At 53.0% G+C, this 19,795-nt stretch overlaps 1 protein-coding gene across 1 annotated transcript in view; it reads right to left on the reverse strand.

The window, feature by feature from the left end:
* POU2F3 (POU class 2 homeobox 3) overlaps nt 1-19,795 on the reverse strand; it is a 46,266-nt gene that overhangs the window by 10,819 nt on the left and 15,652 nt on the right. The window contains 3 exon segments of the mRNA XM_018923091.3: nt 852-954; nt 2,102-2,206; nt 15,300-15,334. Of these exon segments, the coding sequence (XP_018778636.2) occupies nt 852-954; nt 2,102-2,206; nt 15,300-15,334 (243 nt within the window).

Here is a 19,795-nt window from a genome sequence, read left to right on the forward strand (position 1 = left end):
GCTGATGCTGGGAGCAGGGAGAGCTTTCCTGCCCTGTGGAATTCCCAAACCTCTCCCTCTCATCCCGGAGCTGCTCCCGGCTCAGCTGGACCTGTTCTGCTCCTTCCCTGCATTTCCCCTCCCTCCCAACGATCGGCCCGAGCCCTGATGAGCTCTCTGGAATTAACGAGGAGCGGGAGGGAGCAGCTCCTTCGCTGCTCTCCCGGAATTCCAGGCTGGGATCGCAGCTGGCCCCAAGGTGGCACTCGAGGAGCGCGCAAGGCTCGGGTGCCAGCAGCATCTCCCGCCCGGATCCGGGATCATCCCGGGCTGGGAACCGGCAGCATCACCCTGGCAAAACGCGACATCCACCAGAAGGGAGGATTTTAAATATCTATCCATCTCTGTCGCCTTATAGTTTGTATTTGGAGATTTATATTTTTATATTTTTATCTATTTGTAACCTGCAGTTCTTTAGTGCAGAACTCCAAACCCCACACTCAGTGGGAGCTGCTGCTTCCCCATTTGGGGCAGACACAACAATTCCTCTCCAGGCCTGGCAGCCAAGGACACCTCACTGCCTCAGGGCCAGAGATGGGAACAAAAGGGAGTTGGGGCAGCAAACTTGGGGTCAATGCCTTCATTAGCTGGAGCTGGAATTGGCAGATTCACCCCCAAAATGCAAATGGACCAAAGTTATAAAAGTGTGAAAACCGTGACCAATTCTCCATTTTTTGGGTGGGTTTTGTCTGCCCTAAATGTCTCTGAAGGTCCTTCAATGAAGAAAACTGCTTTTATTCTGTTAATTTTGTCTGGCCTCTGTTTTTAGGTAAGCCCCAAAAAGGAATCATCCCAGCTTGTCCTTCTCTTACCTTGTTGTCCTGCCTGAGACTGGGACAGGAGGAACTGGGGGACTGACTGCATGTGCCCAGGAAGCAGCACCAGCTGCTGCAGGGTGTGGAGGGAGCTCATGTCCTACAGAAAAAAGCAAAAGGAACAATAAAACTCCAGGATCCTCACAAATCCATGCTGAATTTGTGTGATTTTGGGGGCTGCAGGACCAAAAGTTTCAGGTGTAAGAGAAGTTTCTGTGCATACAGAGAGCTCCACGTGGAGAAGTGCCTGCTTTTCCCTGGAAAAGTTAACTCTCAGTGACATTTTTGAGCTGGAGATTCCAAGGTTTCAGGTGCAGGAGAAGAATTCTCACTGAATTTGGGGAATTTGGGGGCTGGAGGGCTGCAGGTCTAAAAATTTCAAGTATAGAAGAATTTGGTGCAGACAGAGACATCCACGTGGAGAAGTGTCTGCTTTTCCCTGGAAAAGTTAACTTTTGATAAAGACATTTTTGAGGCAATCAAACTCTGGTCGTTGGAGCAGTGAAACCTTTTGGATTTCAGTTTCTTCAGACAAAGCATTTCCAGAGTGAGCTGGAAATGCTGGAAATGCTGAGCTAAAATCACCCAGCAGATTGCAGCAGGCTGTCCCAGCTCACCCACCCTGCCTCCCACAGGACTGTTCTGAAGGCTGGGGGGGGATTGAAGAACCCCTAAATTGTGTCATGGATCTGAACACCTTTGAAAGAAGGAGGGAAGGATTCCTGAGCCCCTGTGTGGATGCCTGGCATCCAACTCCCACTAGGATTTACCAAGAGTTCAGTGCTGAGCTCCACACTTTTTACCTTAGGGGAAAAAAGAAAAATAATAATTCCCTGGAGGAATTACTTTCTCCCCTGGTGTAAATCAATTTGAGGGAACAACAGGCTGAGATGAGGAGTTAATCTGGTGTGGAGCTCTATCTCCAGCACTGCCATTAACCAGACACTCATGAATGAGGAAGAGCAGGGCAAACATTATCAGACATTCCCCACGGTGCTGCCTCAGCCTCCAGTTATTTCCAATCCAAGGGATTTCCTGACCATGGGGTGGTTTCAAACCCTCAGAGGAAATCTCACCCCAGCACGTGCCCAGCCTGACTTTGAACCCACGAGGAAAAGCCGAGGAGGAAGAGGAGGATTCACTTTTCCAGCTCAGTGTTTTCCTCACCCTCTCTGGCCACAGGAATTTGGGGAGGGGGTCAGGAGCAGCCTCTTTTCCTGCCATCCAGGGACAGGCAGGTCACTCACCCCTGCAATCTGGCTCCCTGGCATCATGGATGATCCCTGCACGAGGTGCCCCGACCGAGGGGGGAGGGCAGACTGCAAGGAGTCGCTGAGGTCCTCGGTTTTGATCTGCAAGAGAGCAAAGGAACCCTGGGATTAGGGAGCAGAGATGAGCAGTGGGCAGCTGGGATCCAAGGGGCTGCAGGAGCCTCCTCTCAGGGATTTTTCTGCTGTTTCCATCGCTGAAAATCAGGGTTGTTCCACACTCCTGCTCCCCACTCGATCCCACGGATGGTTTTCCTGCTCTGCCAATGAAAACACTTTGCTCCATTAAAACGCTTTAGGAAAATCAACCAATTTCAAGCAGCTTTTCAAAGTTTAAGGCCTTTTGTGGAGTTCTAATGAAGACAAGAAGCAATTCCCCTTTCCAGATCACAACTCAAGCCCCGACAGGAGGGCTGGACATGGAAAACCTCTCATTTTTTCTGCACGAAACAGAGAATGGTACAAGGGGATGGGAGAGGATGGGTCATGGAGGAAAAGACCTCAAAAAAAGCAGAGTAATCTCCCAGAATTGAAAATGCAGCACTACAGGCACCAAATTAATTTGTTCCATTTCTACCAAAAAGCGACAAGAAATTGCAAGGAAAATCTTCTTCCTCAGTTACAAGCTGTGGAAAAAGAACTGGAAAACTTCCCAGGTGTCCAGTGGTCTTTTTGAGCTACTTTAATGTTCTTGCAAAGTTCTTGTCTCCACAAGAAAATAATGATTTTTAAATCCACATTCTTAGAAAAAAATGCACCCAGGGACCAGAATTGAATCCTTGTTTCTGGTTTATTCCACAACCTCCACCTTCATTTCTACCTTTGCTAATACTTTTTAAAAAATTAATTTATTACGAAATAGTCATAATAAAAATCTGTTCCAATGATTGTAGTAGCTGAAGTCTTTTGGTAGTGCTGACTGGGACAGGAGGGAGGGGAGGATTTTGGAAGATTTTAGGTAAATTCCTGAAAGGTGAGTGAGGAGTGTCCATGCACAGGGGGCAGGTAAAAGATACACAACTCTCCTCCAAGAGAAGATTGACCCAAACCTTTTCTCAACACTGAACAAAGGTTGTTCCTCATCATGGCAAGAAGAGCCTCTAATTCCCAAAAACTGGAAAAACCAGGAGGACTCTACAAAGGACAGAACTTGAAACTCCTGAAGATTCATCCTGACTCGAGTGACCATCCCCAGGTCCTACCAGATCCTTCCAAACCCCACATCCCCAAAGGTGAGCAGGGTCTGCCCCACTGACGGGGCCTCTGGGCCCTGCAACCTCCTGCCAGCAGAGGGGGACAAGAAATCCAGCTCCACAAACGCCATCCCAAGCGGATCTTTTGGGGTTGAAGGATCTTTTCTGCCCATTTGAGCAAAGCAAGGAAACACACGGAATAATTTGGGTCGGAAGGGATCTCTACAACCATCGAGTCCGAGCTTTGGAGGATCTCCAGGAGAGGAGAAAAGGAGGAAAACGGGATCACAAGAAGCTCAACAGCTGCAGAAAAGGGAGCTGCAGTGCTCCCCTCTGCATTTTGGAAGGTGCTGCTCGGAGGGAAGGTGATTACAACACCCCCTTTCATTACAACTCGAGCTCTGGACACCGCCGAAACTCGTTTTGCAATACTCCCAGCTCCTTGCAGCAAGAGGTAGACATGCTATGAATTCCAGCTCTTTCCTACCTTTCAGGTTGGCATGATCATCCCTCTTAGCCTGGCAGGGCAAAAAAAAGAAAAGAATCAGGTGGAAAGATCTTCTCGATCGCTATCGGCAGCGAGAAGTCACCGAAGGTCAGGCAAAAAGGCTCAGGAGGACACCCCGTTACCCCTGAGCCATCCACTCACTCCAGGCACGTGGTTCTTGGCATTAAAAAGAATCCATTGGAAGCAAATAAGGAAAAAAAAAATTTTTTTAGAAGTTATTAAAAGAAAATTTAAAATTAACGTTAGCCTGCTTCATCCAAGGCTGAGCAGTCCCAAGAAATGGAAGTTTTTGGTGTCTCAGAGGGCCGGGCTGTGGATCCTGCCTGAGCCGTGATCCCGCTGGCAGTGGGGTGTTGAAGAGGCACGAGCCATTTCCAAACTGAAATCAATTTCTGCAGCTGCCAAGCGGGACGAGCTGGCGGCGCTCCAGGCACAAAGGGGTGTGTAGCTGCATCCCGGCATGGCTGGATGTGAGAACGGGAGGTGGGTTTGGCAGAGCACCGGCTCCCGACTCAAAAACAACAACAACATCTCCCACTGCTCCTTCCCCCGGCCCTGGAATTCTCCCTCCTGCGCAGTGGGCGGGAACCCGGGGCTCCTTCTTGACAAATCCTTCTCCCCCTTGCACCTATTTCCATCGGGTTTAGGCTCAAATTTACCTCACCCTCCTCTTCCTCTTCCCTCTCTGCAGCTGGCTAATTGTTCATTAGGAGGTCGGGATCTATCCAAAACTTTGGGGATGGTTTATGCAAATCCCGCTCTTTTGGTTTCTTTCCCTGGCTAAACCGGCAATATTGCCAAGTGTACATTAAAACAAAACAAAAACCAAACCCAAAAAAACCCCAAAAAACCACACACATTGTGGGCGAGGCCACTCAATATCATGAGACTCCCTTAAAATAATGTAAATTTCGAATTAATAAAACGAGGGGAGGAGTTGCCTCCTCCTTTCCCAGTGCATCAGACTTGGATTTGCAGAAAATGCCTGCAAATATGGGAAGAGTTTTCCTTGAGGAACCCAAAAAAAAAACCCCAAAGTTGAAATTATGAAATCCTCAGGGAATCACCTCGTGGGGGTATTTGATGGGAGCTCTGCTGAAATATTCCTGTGAGAAAAACGGTGATTTGGGTAAAAGCAGGAGCAGATCCCACTGGGATTGCTCGGGATCTTGGTTTTATAGGATGATCATGGATGGGGAAAGGGGAACGAGGAATCATGAAGAGACTTTGTTCCCACTGAACTTCACTCAGAAAAATCACTCAGAAAATATTTAAGGAAAGGAACCTGGTCTGGTGGAAGCTTTGTTGTCCACGGTGAGGGGCTGCAGTGGGGTGATCCTCCAACCCAAACCATGCCATGGAAAAACCAGCAGGGCAAAGAGCAGGACCTGCAAATCCCCACGGCTGGGGTGAGGCGTGGGGGCTCTTGGCTGTGAATCTGCAGCACCTTCCTCCCTCTGGGGCCCGAGGGGAAGCCCAGGGCAGGGCTGGGAGCAGGTAACGGCAGCTGGAGGCACGGGAGCTCCTCTGGGCCAGGGCAGGAATCACACTTGCAAATCTCAAGTGGATGTTTGGATGTTTTCACAGCCTCGAAACAGGGTCAGCCCCCGAGCAAGCCAAGGGAAAAACACAGGAAGGGTGACTGGCTGGAAAAGAGAGAGTCCCTTCCGAAGTTGGCTGGAACAGCTGCAAGGATGGATGGTTTCTTACCTATCTCTGGCCTAAACACAAAAACAAAAAGCAAAACAAACTAAGAAACACATTGAGGGTGATGGAAAATGATCAAAGCTCCGGAGCCTGCTTGCGTAACTGATTTGTGGAAGGTGTTTCATAAACATTTCATAAGAAGGAGAATTATGAAGAAAACATCTCCCAACCTGCCTGCAATTACTGCACAAACTCTTCCTTACCAGTAGGAAGAAGGGGAGAGGAAAAAAAAAAAAAAAAAAAAAAAAAGAGAAAGGTACATCTGTTTTGTAACTGATCTGTGAACTTCTGGCAAACGCTCGGCTGAGGAAAACATCCTGCAGACATCTTGGAGAGCTCTGGAAAACTGGGAAATTGGGAAGAGTCTCCTCAGCAGCCCTGCTTGCTGCTATTCCCCTCTGGTTGGATCCCACTGGCTGGGCTGGAGCCCTCCGTGGGGAATCCCAGTTTAGGGATCACGTCAATGTGTTCCCCATCCATCAGAGCCCAGAACCCTCCCTGGGATGACACACACAGTGCTCCATCATCTTCCTCACTCACCCACCAATTCAGAGCCTCCAACCCTGTCCCAGATCCAGGTCTGGATCTGTCCTATCCAAGCCCTGGCAGCCCTCTCCAGCCCCAGTTATCAGGCAGGAACCACGGCAGTGGGAGATGGAGACACCCCCAGCTGTTGTGAAGCTCCCATTTAGCCAGTGACCTCTTTGAAACACATTTATCTGCCTCCATATCTGCCTTATCTCACAGTCAGAGCCGAGTTTAAGAGTTTGACTCACTCCCAGCCCTGCAGAGCAGAGGGGAGAGGAGCATCAGGTGCACACAGAGGGTCTGGAGAGAAGGAACAGCTGAGAAGGAACAGCTCTGAGTCACCCCAAAGTGCTCTTCAGCACAGCAGGGCTGCCTCAAGCTGCCTCAATCTGTCCCAAAACCCTTTGCCTGGGGCTCAGGGAGGAGGATTTAAGCTGGAAACAGGCATTAAGCTGGATCTAAGGCTCCTGCAGCTCCCTGAGCCTTCCCACCTTGGGATGGCGTAAGCGCCCCGCCGTGAATTACCCGCACACGTGGGCCCCATAAAATAAAAAACACACTAATAATAAATTATGGCAATAATAATAATAATAATAATGGGGTTGCAATTACTATTTCCACATGTACTATCCTGCACATACAGCAGGGCTTAACAGCCACCTGAAAGAAGGCAGAAAACCTTTCTGGCAATGCCACGATATTCACCCTGCAACGTTTATATCCCACTGAGGGCTGGGAATTTTTGGAAGCAGAAGGGAATTCAGCGTGGGATCAACTCCCAAACAGGCTCTGTCCCAAAGCTCAGCCATGGTGAATTCAAATGCAATCCCAAACCTCAGCACACCTGCATGGCCCTCCACGAGGCCTCTGAGTTTATTAATTGAGGTGTGATCTGATAGGGTTCAGCTCAGCTTGGGATGGAAATGGTTGTGCTGGAGTCAAGGTAGAGCTGGGAAGGCAAAACTTCAACAGGAGAAAACAAAGAGAGCCACAGGCAGCTCTTGTGGGCTCTCTGATCCAGCTCTTCCCTGGAATTCTTGCTTCCAAGCAAACAGGGAAGAGAGAGAAGTCCCCCCTTGCTGAACCTCAAACCATCACCTGTGGCATGGGAGAGGAGAACCAAAGCAGAGGTGGGAAGAGCACCTGCCCTGCCTGGCCACACTCAGGGTGACACCTGCTCGGGTGGGAGGGTCCTGCCCCACAGCCTGGGGGGCACAGAGCCTCTGGGTGCTCTCAGGGGCACAGACCTGCTGCAGAGAGACTGAAAAAGCAGCTCACAGCACCTTCCCTCTCAGCAGGGATACCCAGGCACGTGGTGCCTTCCCTGTGGGCATCCCAGAGTGGGAGCACTTTTACAGGAGGTGCCATTTCCTTGGTCACAGTGCCCAGAACCTCCCCTCAAACATGGCAAGGGTTTTCCCACCACCAAGGCTGGGAGTTCTGCCCTGTCTCTCCCCCAGCCCCGTGGGTTGCAGCACTGCTCCCTGCACCTCTCTCTCTCTCTCCACATTTCACTTGCCCAACTCCCAAACCTCTCCAGAACTCCACCTCTGCCTACACCTCCGTGCTTATCTGCTCTGCTCCCACCCTGGGCTGCACCCCTGCCCCTTTCCTTATCACCCTGATTTCACACACACCACTCCATGGCTTCTCCCCTGCCCTCCTGCAAGCTCACACAGGTCCCCTGGAGCCCGAGCACGTTCCTGTTCCACTCCAAATTTGCCTTATTGGGATTTTCTGGGCTGAGAATCTGCCCTGCATGAAAAATGTCCTTTCTTTTTTGCCCATGGGGAGGAATCTGTGTCTGTTCAGGACTCTCTGTGCCTTCTGGCAGTGACAAATGCAAACACCTGGCACTGTGTGGGTATCCCTGGATTAGTCACCCATGGGGACAGTGCGGACAGTGCCCACACTGCCCAGGTACCCTTGGTGGGGACACGCTCCCCACCACCTTTTAGGAGGAATTAACTCAGAATCAGGCTGGGGCTGGCTCCATCCCAGCTCCACAGGCCTCTCTTGCTGGTCCCTGGCACTTTTGGCACTGGCTGCCACACCCTGGGCAGGAGAAGAGCAGCTGGAGGGATTGCAAGAACCACAGCAGGCAGGGTGGTAAAAGAGAAAGGGAGAGGGAGGAAGGTGGCCGAGGGAGGAAGGTGATGGGAGAGCATCACACAGGGTTTCATTTCGGCTGGGGGGATAAAGTCCAAGGGTTTGGGGAGCTCAGAGCCAGCTCTGCTCCCAACCCACACAACTTTCACAGGCTGGGGATCAGCCAGGAGGGTCCCTGCTGGATAAACCCACTGATCCCACAGGGAGCACCTCTGGGGAGGGAGAAAATGCCCTGGGATGTCCAAAATTAGAGGCCTTGCTGGGAACACATCAGCTTCCCCTGGGTGAGCAGGGACCTGCCCTGGTGCAGGACGGGTGCAGGGCCCCACCCTGGCTGGGTGGTGCAGGTTTGGGGGGAATTCGTGGAGCTCAGCAGATGAAAGGCCTGCAAGGACTCCGAGTCCTTCTCCTCATTAGTGGAGACTCCCTGGGAGTCACATCCAGCCCAGCAGTTCGTGCCACTCAGCCCTCAAAAAAGGTGCTGGCCCACCTGGGCTGGGGCTGGCCAGGGACAGCTGTGCCTTGGGCTGAGCTTCTGTGTGCAAAACAAGTTTTGTGACCCTTCAGACAGAGCCATGGGACTGAGGCTTGTTCCTGGTGAGCACAGAAAGTGCTTCCTGAAGGACGAGCAGGGAATTTGCACAAAGATCTCTGTCTCTCCCTCTCAGACAGATGTGGAACAGCTGCACCAGGTGTTTTGCCAAGGGAACAGGTGTAGGAACCACACTGTAAAGGAAGTTTGCCCTTTAAAAGCAGGAGAGCCGGAGTTTAGGAAAGGACTGCAGCTTCATGTTAAGGGACAGATAAAATGCAGCCCAACTCTGGGCTGCTGTCAACAAATTAATTCAGTGGTTTCAGTCCACCTCTTGAGAAAAACAATTAAAAAGGCCAAATCCTGGCTCCTGATTGCATCCCCCTGTCCCTCACAATTCCCCCAGCCTGTTTGGGAGTTCATTCCCAGCGAGCTCACCCGAGGTGCCAGAACAAACCCAGCCTGCAGAAGGGGTTCCTCTGCATATCTGTCCTAAGCAAAGCAGGGCCAGATTTAGGCACAGAGGACTTTCCCTGGAGCCAGGGCTTTCTCTGATGCCTTCCCAAAGGGCTGCATTTCAATGAGGAACCTGCACACAAACAAATTTATGCAATCAGCCTGTCCCTAGGACAGAGCAGGAGACTTCAAAAGGGAAAGGCCAGGGCAGAGCTGAGCTTAGATCCAGTGTCAGGCGGGGCAGGTACAAGGCCAGCCCTGATTTCCAGCCAGGGGAGGCTCAAGAGATGAAAAGCAGATGCAAGACTTAGGCTGATCCCCTGGGGCAACGGGGAGAAGAGAGAGTGAAATCTGAATTGATCCCCAGAGGGGAGAAGGAAGGAGGATGTGAACCTCCCCTCGAGAGGAGGGCAAAACAGGACTGGGATGGAAATCTGGAGGGCAGACTGAAACCTGAGCTACCCACAGGGGGAAAAGCCAAGCAGGAACAGCAATGACATCCAGGGAGCACATGAGATTAGGGGGAGGTGGGAACAGGGAGCAGAATGAAAAACTGTGAGAGAGATCCCCGGGGGGAGGGAAGCCCTGGTGGAGTGAAATTAAATGTGCAGGGAGTTTTGCATCCCAGATATTAATAACAAACTACCCAGCGAGCTGGGCCCTCCTGTGCACCTTCAAAAGGATGGAGGGGAGGAAGAACTCGTCTGTGGTTGAGCACAAGACGATGAATCAGAGGATGGGAGTCCATAACCCAGCTCTGCCAGGGAGCAGGGCCCTGGGTTTCAGTCCAGCCCAATGTCCACGGGCAAGTGGCCCACGAAGCATCCCCTGATCCCAGCTGCAATCCCAGAGCTCAGCATCTCTGGGAGAAGCCAGGGAGTCGGGCTGGGTCTGCAAGACACCGAGGGATGCTGAACCCATTAGCCAAGAGCCTTCAGACGTGTGGGTGGAAGGTACCAAACGAGGTCAGGGTGCTCATTAATGGCACTGAAAAGGGATTTCACATCTCAGGTGCAGTTTGCCCACTTTGAATCTCTCACATCTGTGCCTACAGGACATCAGCTGTGGAGCCCTGACATAACTCACCCTGGTGCCTCAAAGCAACTGCTGGAAATCCCACACAAACCTCCAAAATCAAAGTTTCTTTGGGCAAGGACTGTCAGATGTGAGCAGAGCAGGGAGAGGAGTCAGACAAGGAGCTCCTGAGGGGAGGGAACCCCTTCAGCACCTCCTGGGAGAGCAGGGCAGTAACACACAGGATGCTTGGCCTGGTTTTAGAAAGGAGGAATTTTTAACAGACCCAGCTGGAAAGGCTTTCTAGGAAGCCTGTTGGAAATCCACGTCCTTACTGCATCCCCTGCCTGGGCTGAACCAAAGGCAGCAAAGAACAGGAATAAAGAACCAGCACTAAAACTGAAACTGGGCCCTGCTCAGGCTCCCCAGTGCCTGCCTGTCTGTCCTAAACTTTGTCAAATCTCCCAGGCAGATCAGCTCCAGATTGATGTGATTGATGATAATGACAGGTTTGATAAACAAATGACAGCCTGTCCTGCAAGGTCAGCCTTTTGCTGGCATGAAGAATGCCTGGCACATCTGGGGAGGGAGCAGAGGCAGATCCTGCCCAGCTCTGCTCACACAGAAACCTGTGAGCTTCCTTTCAAGGGGGACAAAAACCTGTCAGCATCACTTCAAGGGGGACAAAAACCTGTCAGCATCACTTCAAGGGGGACAAGAACCTGTCAGCATCACTTCAAGGGGGACAAGAACCTGTCAGCATCACTTCAAGGGGGACAAGAACCTGTCAGCATCACTTCAAGGGGGACAAAAATCTCTGACCATCACTTCAAGGGGGACAAAAACCTGTCAGCATCACTTCAAGGGGGACAAGAACCTGTGAGCTTCACTTCAAGGGGGACAAAAACCTGTCAGCATCACTTCAAAGGGGACAAAAATCTCTGAGCATCACTTCAAGGGGGATATTTCCCTCCCAGCTGCAGAGAGCAGGCAGGGCTTGCAGAGGAGCTCTCATTCCCTCCCTGGAAGGAGGAGAGCTGCTGCTGCATTCCTCCCTGGACCAACAAGGTGCTGCCATCACCTCCCTGCTGGAAAGCACTGCTGCCTCCAGCAGCCATGCAGGGCCCTCACTCTCTGCACAGAGTGCAGCCGTGCATTGCCCTCACTCCCTGCACAGAGTGCAGCCGTGCATTGCCCTCACCCCCTGCACAGAGTGCAGCCGTGCATTGCCCTCACTCCCTGCACAGAGTGCAGCCGTGCATTGCCCTCACTCCCTGCACACAGTGCAGCCGTGCAGGGCCCTCACCCTCTGCACAGAGTGCAGCCGTGCAGGGCCCTCACCCCCTGCACAGAGTGCAGCCGTGCAGGGCCCTCACTCCCTGCACAGAGTGCAGCCGTGCAGGGCCCTCACTCCCTGCACAGAGTGCAGCCGTGCAGGGCCCTCACCCCCTGCACAGAGTGCAGCCGTGCATTGCCCTCACTCCCTGCACAGAGTGCAGCCGTGCAGGGCCCTCACTCCCTGCACAGAGTGCAGCCGTGCAGTGCCCTCACTCCCTGCACAGAGTGCAGCCATGCATTGCCCTCACTCCCTGCACAGACGGCAGCTGTGCATTGCCCTCACCCCCAGCACAGAGTGCAGCCGTGCATTGCCCTCACCCCCTGCACAGAGTGCAGCCGTGCAGGGCCCTCACTCCCTGCACAGAGTGCAGCCGTGCAGGGCCCTCCTGCAGCTGTGGATGGCTGCACATCTCCCCGAGCTGGGCTCAGCCCTCACACCACTCACACAAGCCCTGGCACCTCCCAAAACCGCCAGCCCTCCATCCCCGTGTGCTCTCCCTCCAGCAGGCAGCACCATCCCAGGGCTCCTCTCCAGACACCTGGCTCTCCAGAGCAGCTACACAAACAAACATCCCAGAATTTCCTACAGGGGAGTGAGAGCCCGGCAGAGCTGCAGAGACCGCAGCACCTGGGCAGGATCCCCGCATGGAGCAGCTCTCGCTGCAGCACTCCCAGCTCCCGGTTTGAGGCAGATCTGGCCAGAGTCACCCAGATCTGTCCCTGGCCACCATCCCAGCCCATCAGGAGGCTGATGGTGTCCCTGTGCAGGCTGCCAGCAGCCAAGGTGAAAGTTTATTGCTGTGCCTTTGCATTTCCCTGGCCATAAACAGGAAACAGGCAGCATTAGACTCACTAAATAAAAAAGCCAAACCAGATAGGTGAGGCTGAAGATGCTGCTCTTTCCATCCCCACCCTTTTCCCTCTCATTCACATACAAATTACTGTTGCATCCAGGTGGGAGGAGAGTTTGAAGAGGGGAGGGAAAGGGGGGGAGAGCAGAGATGTTTGCCAAATAGGCTGAGGGATCAGAGGCAGCTTTCTCATAAAGCACAGGGCTGACCCACAAACTGCTAGAAAACCTCAAAATCCACAAGAGCTTCCCTCCCTCCCCGCTTGCAGGGTGAGAGCAGCCCCAGCAGGGAATTGGGAGGCAGGGAAGGGGTCTAACCAGGTCACTCCACCCTTCCCATCCTGCCTGGAGCACTGCACGGGAGGGAGGGAGGGAAGCAGACCTGAAATGTAGGCCATCTACAAAGGCTGGGGGAGAGGCTTAAACGATGTGAGATTTATGATCTTCAAAGTGATTAGAGCCCAGCACTCCAAATAAAGGCAAAGAGCTCCTGCAGTCAGGTTGGAGTTGGGTTTCAAACCATCCTGCCCTGGCTTCGGTTTGAAAACTTGAATTGCAAGCTAACGAAAAAAAAAAAGAGAGAGAAAAGACATCCAAAACCAACCTCAAACCCCAAACCAAATTAAAAAACCCACCAACCTCCACCCCTAATGAAAGAGCACAGCACCTGATTTTACATGAAAACACTTTGATATTTCCAGCTCTCCTCTCTTCCTTTTTTCTCGTCATTTGAAATCTATTTGCTGAATTGAGGATGAATTCACCAACAGCTGAGGTCAACCCTAAATGTGAGTGTGGAGCCCGTGTGCATTCGGGCTCCCGCTCGTTTAAGAGAATAATTTAAAATAATAATTATTATTTTAAATAACAATACTTTCAAATAGTAATTATTATTTTAAATAGTAACGATTTAAAATCACTCTACCCATGGCCTTGGGAGGGCCAAGAGAGGGAGACAAAGAGCCTTGCACGGGCCTGTGTCCACTCAGGGACGGCTGCATCCCATCCCTGGCATCACTGCCACCCCCCTTGGGGGGCTCTGGGCAATCAGAGCAGATCGAAAGAAAATAAAACAGTAAAACAAACTCATTCTGAGTATTTTGCTTTTCAAGCCTTGCAAAATGCCCACCTAAGTTGGCTGATGAGTTACACAGACAAGCTGGAATAAATTCATTGGATTTGGTGGTAGGAGGAAAATAAAAGTGGAAATGCTGCAAGAGCAAAAACAAAACCCAAAAATGAAACCTAAAAATGAAACATAAACCCACAATTTCTTTTTAGGAGGAGGATATTGCTACTGCCTGCAAGCCTAGCTGCCCCCACAGCTCCCCCAGCATCCCTGAGAGGAACCAGAGGATGGTGGGTCAGATCAGCAGGGCAGTAGCTCAGCCCTGCTCCACCACCTCTCCTGGGTTAACCCAGCCCAGCTCCCAGCTCCAGCCATGGCAGAAGGACCTGGGTCTCCCAGAATTTCCTTTTCTCAGCCCTGGTGGGCAGGCTGGATCCTTCTCCGTGCTCTGGGCTGGAGACACAGGGCTTTTTGTTCACAGCTGGGGATTCCAAACTCCTGGAAGATGGCTGAGCATGTTAGGACACCTTTGGTAGGAAAGGGAGACCCCACCCAAAGCTGCAGCAGCCAAAGCAAACAAACAAACAGATGTGGCTGGCATTTGTCACTGCACAGCCACCAAGGCAGGCTGGAGGCACAGAAAGCCTCGTGCATGAGGTGCAGCGGCCCCAGTGCAGCTCACAGGGAGCCTTTGGGAAGGGCTGGAGCCCTGGGATTGGGGGATGCCCATGGGAAGGGGATGGGGGGCTGTGCCAGCATCAGCCTCAAGCCTGTGCACGGAGTCACAGCCCCTGGTGCATCCCAGCTCCCACCCTGCAGCCAGGCAGGGCTTGGCTCTCCAGGCTCCTCTCTGCCTTGCCAGGGCTCAGAGCAGCTCTGCTGGCCACGGGAGAGCTCAGCTCTGGGCTCAGAGGGCATTTCCTGAAATCTCAGAATGCTTTTCAGAACCCATTCTACTGAAATCTCAGAATGCTTTTCAGAACCCATTCTCCTCAAATCTTGGGATAGTTTGGGCTGGAAGGAGCCTTAAAGCTCCTTCTCTTTCTAAAGCCCATCCCACCCCTGCCATGGCAGGGACACCTCCCACTGCCCCAGGCTGCTCCCAGCCCAGTGTCCAGCCTGGCCTTGGCACTGCCAGGGATCCAGGGGCAGCCCCAGCTGCTCTGGGCACCCTGTGCCTGCCCACCCTGCCAGCAGAGCTCCCTGCCTGCACAGCCCCGAGGGCTCCAGAGGGCTGTCACCTCCTGATGTGACACTCAGGGATTTTCAGAGGAAAGGTCTGCAGGCACTCAGGGAAGGCTTTCAGCTGGACAAAGCAGGGGGAGAGGAGCACCCACAGCAGGGACACAGCCCCTCAGCTGCTCTTTTTGCAGGTGGGCTTTGCTTGCCCATATTTTATCTGCTGCCTTGCAGACAGAGGTTTGACCTGTGCACTCCAAGACCTCAAACCAGCTCATTCTTGGTGCTGGCTGACACTCCTGAGGCAGCTCCTGGCCTTTGTCCCTGCCCACCAGGGTGCTGCCAGTGCCCCTGTCCCAGCACTGGGACTCTGGGGAGGGATTTGTACCCTTGCCACCATCACTGAGGCGCTTTTTGTTTGTCCTAAACAATTGTAAAAGCCAGAAAACCCCTCGAGCAAATGGTCATTTAAAGGAACTCTGTAATTAGCTGAACTTCTATGAATTAGGGAGAGGGAGAGCAGAGGTGCAATCTGTCACTGCATCCCACGAGGGGAGCTGGGAAGAAATTCTGTGCTCTGCTTAATGGCAGCTTCTGACCTGACAGCTTTTATCTCTTTGCAGCATGATGAGCAAATATAAACCAGCCATTCCAGGAAGGAAGAGAATACCTGGGAAGCCAGGGAGCATCTTACCTGCCTGTTAAAATCCAGCCCATTCTGTTCATTGCCTACAAGGAAACAAAGAGAAAACCATCTCAGTGTGAAGGACAGCACTGCTGGGAGCTTTCCAGAACCTGGGACACACATAACCAAAAAATTGGGCCTGGGAGAGGAGGAGGAAGGTGCAGAAATGGAAGGATGAAGGCTTCTGCAGCATTTAGGTGATGCCAGCCTTTTGCTGAGGGATAATGAAATTGTTCCTGCCTGGGAGACACCTGGCCAAGGCTGGGGGAAAGCACGAGGGAGATTCCAGCAGAGGTGAGCTGGAGGACATCACAAATGTGCAGGGGAGCCCAGGGCTAACTGTGGGCAGGGCCAGCAGGGAGGTGGCCAGGGCTGCTCAGCCAGGCCCTGCAGGAGCCCTCGTGGCTCTGGGTAGTTGTGGGTACCTGGAGGAACACAGGGTGCCGTGGGGTTGTGCTCCAGAGGCGTCTCCTTGATTCCAAAAGAGATTGGCAGGCACAGGGGAAAAAATCAGACAGGTTTCAGCCTGAAGGTACCGCACAGGCCCTCACTCATTCCCCTTTGATGATAAACATCCCCCCCCCTCCCCATCACACCTGCCAAATTCATCAAGAACATCACAGAGCAAAGGTTGTGCTCTCCACAGATCCGAATGCTTGAAGGGATTCCACGAAGCTCTCGAGCTGCAGAGACAGCCCTGAGACTCCCCTTCATTCCCCAGGCCTTTCCCTGCCAGTCCAGCCCAGGCTGTGATGAAGAGCCTGGAACTGTTCACATCCCACTGGCAAAAGCCCCCAGGCTCCTGCTCCTGCTGTTTTCCCCAGGATAACATTCCCCACCAAGCAGAGCCCTGGTCTGATCAAGCTCCAACACATTTTCCAGCAGTTCAGGGCTCCTGCAAGGAGCTGGGGAGAGGCTGTGCAGGCAGGAGGGCAAATCCAGCTCTCCCATGGACTTTCCTCAGCTGAACAAGCCTTTTTTCTTTCCCAGCACATATTTTTCCATGCTCAGAGCATTCCCAGGTGAATCAGCCTGAATCCTGAGGGGGAGCATGCTTGGAACAATTATCCACGGATGGCAAAACATTGGAGAGTCAGGGACAGCAGAGCTTCGTGGCTGCTCTCTGCTGTCTAGAGGCAGCCTTGGAGATTTCATCTGTGACATTTAAAAAGCACTGACTGTGGAAACAGAGCTGTGGGACTGTGCTGTCGAGCAGGGCCACGGCAGAACGAGCTGCTACCCCCTCAGTTTGACATCTGCTCACCCTCTGCACCTCAAGCAGCTCTGAGCTTCCCCCCAGTCTGAAATCTCCTCACCATCCACACCCCAGCCAGCTCTGAGCTACCCCCCAGTTTGAGATCTCCATCTCCTCACCATCTGCACCTCAGCCAGCTCTGAGTTTCCCCCTCAATTTGAAATCTCCATCTCACCCTCTGCACCCTGAGCAGCTCAGAGGTGCCTCCCCAATGCTAAAATCTCCTCCATCTCCTCATCATCCACACTTCAACTCTGAGCTCCCCCCCAGTTTGAAATCTCCATCTCCTCACCCTCTGCTCCCCAACCCTCAATTTGAAATCTCCTCATCATCCACACTCCATCCAGCTCTGAGCTCCCCCCCAGTTTGAGATCTCCATCTCCTCACTCTCTGCATCTCAGCCAGCTCTGAGCTTCCCCCCAGTTTGAGATCTCCATCTCCTCACTCTCTGCACCTCAAGCAGCTCTGAGCTTCCCCCCAGTTTGAGATCTCCATCTCCTCACCCTCTGCTCCCCAAACCTCAATTTGAAATCTCCATCTCCTCACCATCCACACCCCAGCCAGCTCTGAGCCCTCTCCTCCAGCCTGGCTGCATTTCTGCCCTGCCTTTCCTGCCTTCCTCCCATCCTGCTGTCTCCCAGCTTTTCCCCTCCCCAATTCCAGCCCTTTATCTCTTTTCCCCCCCGTGTAATTCCTTCACTCCAACCCCCCCTGCTCCCTGTCCAGCTCTCTCCAGCTGCTCCCTCCCCAGGAATGGGGTTCATTCATTGCGTTCCAGCCCCAAAAGCCAAGGAGGGCACATCCAGCGATGGGAATGCTGATAGCCTTAATGGGTGATCACAATCAGCATCCACACACCTGAGCAGGACTGCGGGAGCATCTTCAAGGCCTGCAGTTTCTACCTTTGAAACCCCCACGGGGTGTGTGGGGGGGTGTTTGATTCCATCTGGAGGCAGCAGCTGAAGGGAAGCAAAGCCAGGAGGGAAGGAGGAAATAAAAGTTCCCAGCTGCTAAAATAGAACAGGAAGGAAAAGGTAATCTCCTGGTTTCTTGGAGACAGGAGTTTCACTCACGTTCAGTGGTGATGAGGCAAGATTCAAAGAGCTGCAGGGGAATCCCTGGTCCCAGTGACGCTGGCTGAGTCACCAGCATTCACCCCAAAACTTGGAACCTGAGAGGAGCAGCTGGAACAGAGCTTCCCTGCTCAGCCCCACATCCTTCTGTACAGCCTTTCCCTGCACAGCCCCACATCCTGCAGCACAGCCTTTCCCTGCACAGCCCCACATCTCCAGCACAGCCTTTCCCTGCACAGCCCCACATCCTCCAGCACAGCCTTTCCCTGCACAGCCCCACATCCTCCAGCACAGCCTTTCCCTGCACAGCCCCACATCTCCAGCACAGCCTTTCCCTGCACAGCCACATCTCAGCACAGCCTTTCCTTCCCGGACATGGCCCCACATCCCCCTGCCGCCTGCCCTGCTCAGCCCACATCCTCCAGCAACAGACCCCCACTCTCCCGTAACAGCGCCTTTCCTGGCACAGCCCCACATCCGCCAGCAAGGCCGTGCCCTGCACAGCCCCACATCCTCCAGCACAGCCTTTCCCTGCACAGCCCCACATCCTCCAGCACAGCCTGCCCTGCACAGCCCCACATCCTGCTGCACACGAAGCTCTCAAGCTGCAGAGACAGCCCCAGGACACCCCTTCCCTCTGCAGCACAGTCCCCAGGCCTTTCCCTGCCAGTCCAGCCCAGGTTGTGCTAAAGAGCCTGGAATTGAAGGCTCTGCCTTTCCCTGCACAGCCTTTCCCCATCTCCTGCTTTTCCCTCCCTCCACAGGCACATGACACACTCAGACCTTTCCTTTTCTCCTACAAAGTCACACACAGCATCCTCCAAGTCCCTGCAGATCAACAGGGGGGGGATTTGGAGCACCCAGGCCAGGAATTCTGTGCCAGCTGAGCAAATACTCCAGAGCCTGGCACTCTCTGGGGTGTCTAAGCCTGAGGGAGCTGCCAGGGCAGCCTGGGCAGGCCCAAGGAGCAAGAGGCACCTCCAGAGGCCATTCCTGCCCCTCTCTGAGCCACCCATCTTCCTGGCACCAATGGCCCTCTGGAGATGACAATTCCTCCTGGCTGACTCCACAGGGACCTAAGGGCAACCAGCTCAGCCTTAGATGTCCAAGAGGGAGAGATTTCCAGCTGGGAGGGGTGATTGCTGCTGCCAGTGGTTATGTAAATGGGAGCTGGATACACAAATCTCTGCAGGACCGACCAGTGTTTGGGCACAGATTTATTTGCAAACAAATCTGGCCTTCTTTTTTTTTTTTTTTCTGTTTCAGCAAATGTAAGAGTCAAGTGATTGCAGCTGCCAGCCAAGGTTTGGGTGTGATAGGGATAACAACTCTGCTCTTTCAGTTCAACTGTAACTTTCCTACAAATGCTTTATAAAAATAGCCTCAGTTTCCTCCCAGTTTCTGTCAACATCAGGACTCACACTGCAGCAGTCATTGCTCTCCTTAAAGGAACGAGCTGTTCAAACAATCTGCACTTAAGATTTAATCTTTTCTAGCTCCAGGAGATAAAAAGAAAGAAAAGTGTAAGTGGCAGCAGATTCTCTCTCCTGCTGCAAACTGCCAGAACTCCGCTCATTTTAATGGAGCTTCAGCCCAGCCAACAACTTGATTTTTTTTGATTTTTTTTTGCTGCACGAGCCAGACACAATGGCATCCAGAACCTCCAGAATCTGCTAGATCAGTGCTGCCCTTGCTGAAATTCCACGAGGCTGGGGAATCCCTGGGATTTCAATGGGGAAAGGCAGCTTGGAGCCCCTGCAATTCCCAGCGGCTCTCCCATCACCAAGGCTTCACCCTGCTGCTCTGGGTGCTTGGAAAAGCAGAGATAAGCTCAGCTGGCTCCCCAAGCCAGCAGCCCAGGGTTGTGCTGCTCCCCTTGGTTCACCTGGCAGCTGTTTTGCATAGCCCTGGCATCAGATCTGGTGCGAGTTTGCCTGGGGAGGTTTCTCTGGGGATGGGAGCAGCGCAGCAGTTCCGGGCAGTTCCCCCCACCCGCTGCCATTCCCTGGAAAACCCGGGTGGAGGGATCCACGGGGAGCTGCAGAGCCAGTCCAGCCCTGTAGGATAAAAGCACCTTCACGGGGGAAAGGAAAATCAGGGGGGGCCTTCATCTTCACACGGGCAGGTGTCACCTGCAGGGAGTGGCACCAGCAGGGCTCATCCCTACCCCCAGCTGC

This window comes from Serinus canaria, chromosome 24 (genome assembly GCF_022539315.1).
Source record: "Serinus canaria isolate serCan28SL12 chromosome 24, serCan2020, whole genome shotgun sequence".
Classification (NCBI taxonomy): domain Eukaryota; kingdom Metazoa; phylum Chordata; class Aves; order Passeriformes; family Fringillidae; genus Serinus; species Serinus canaria.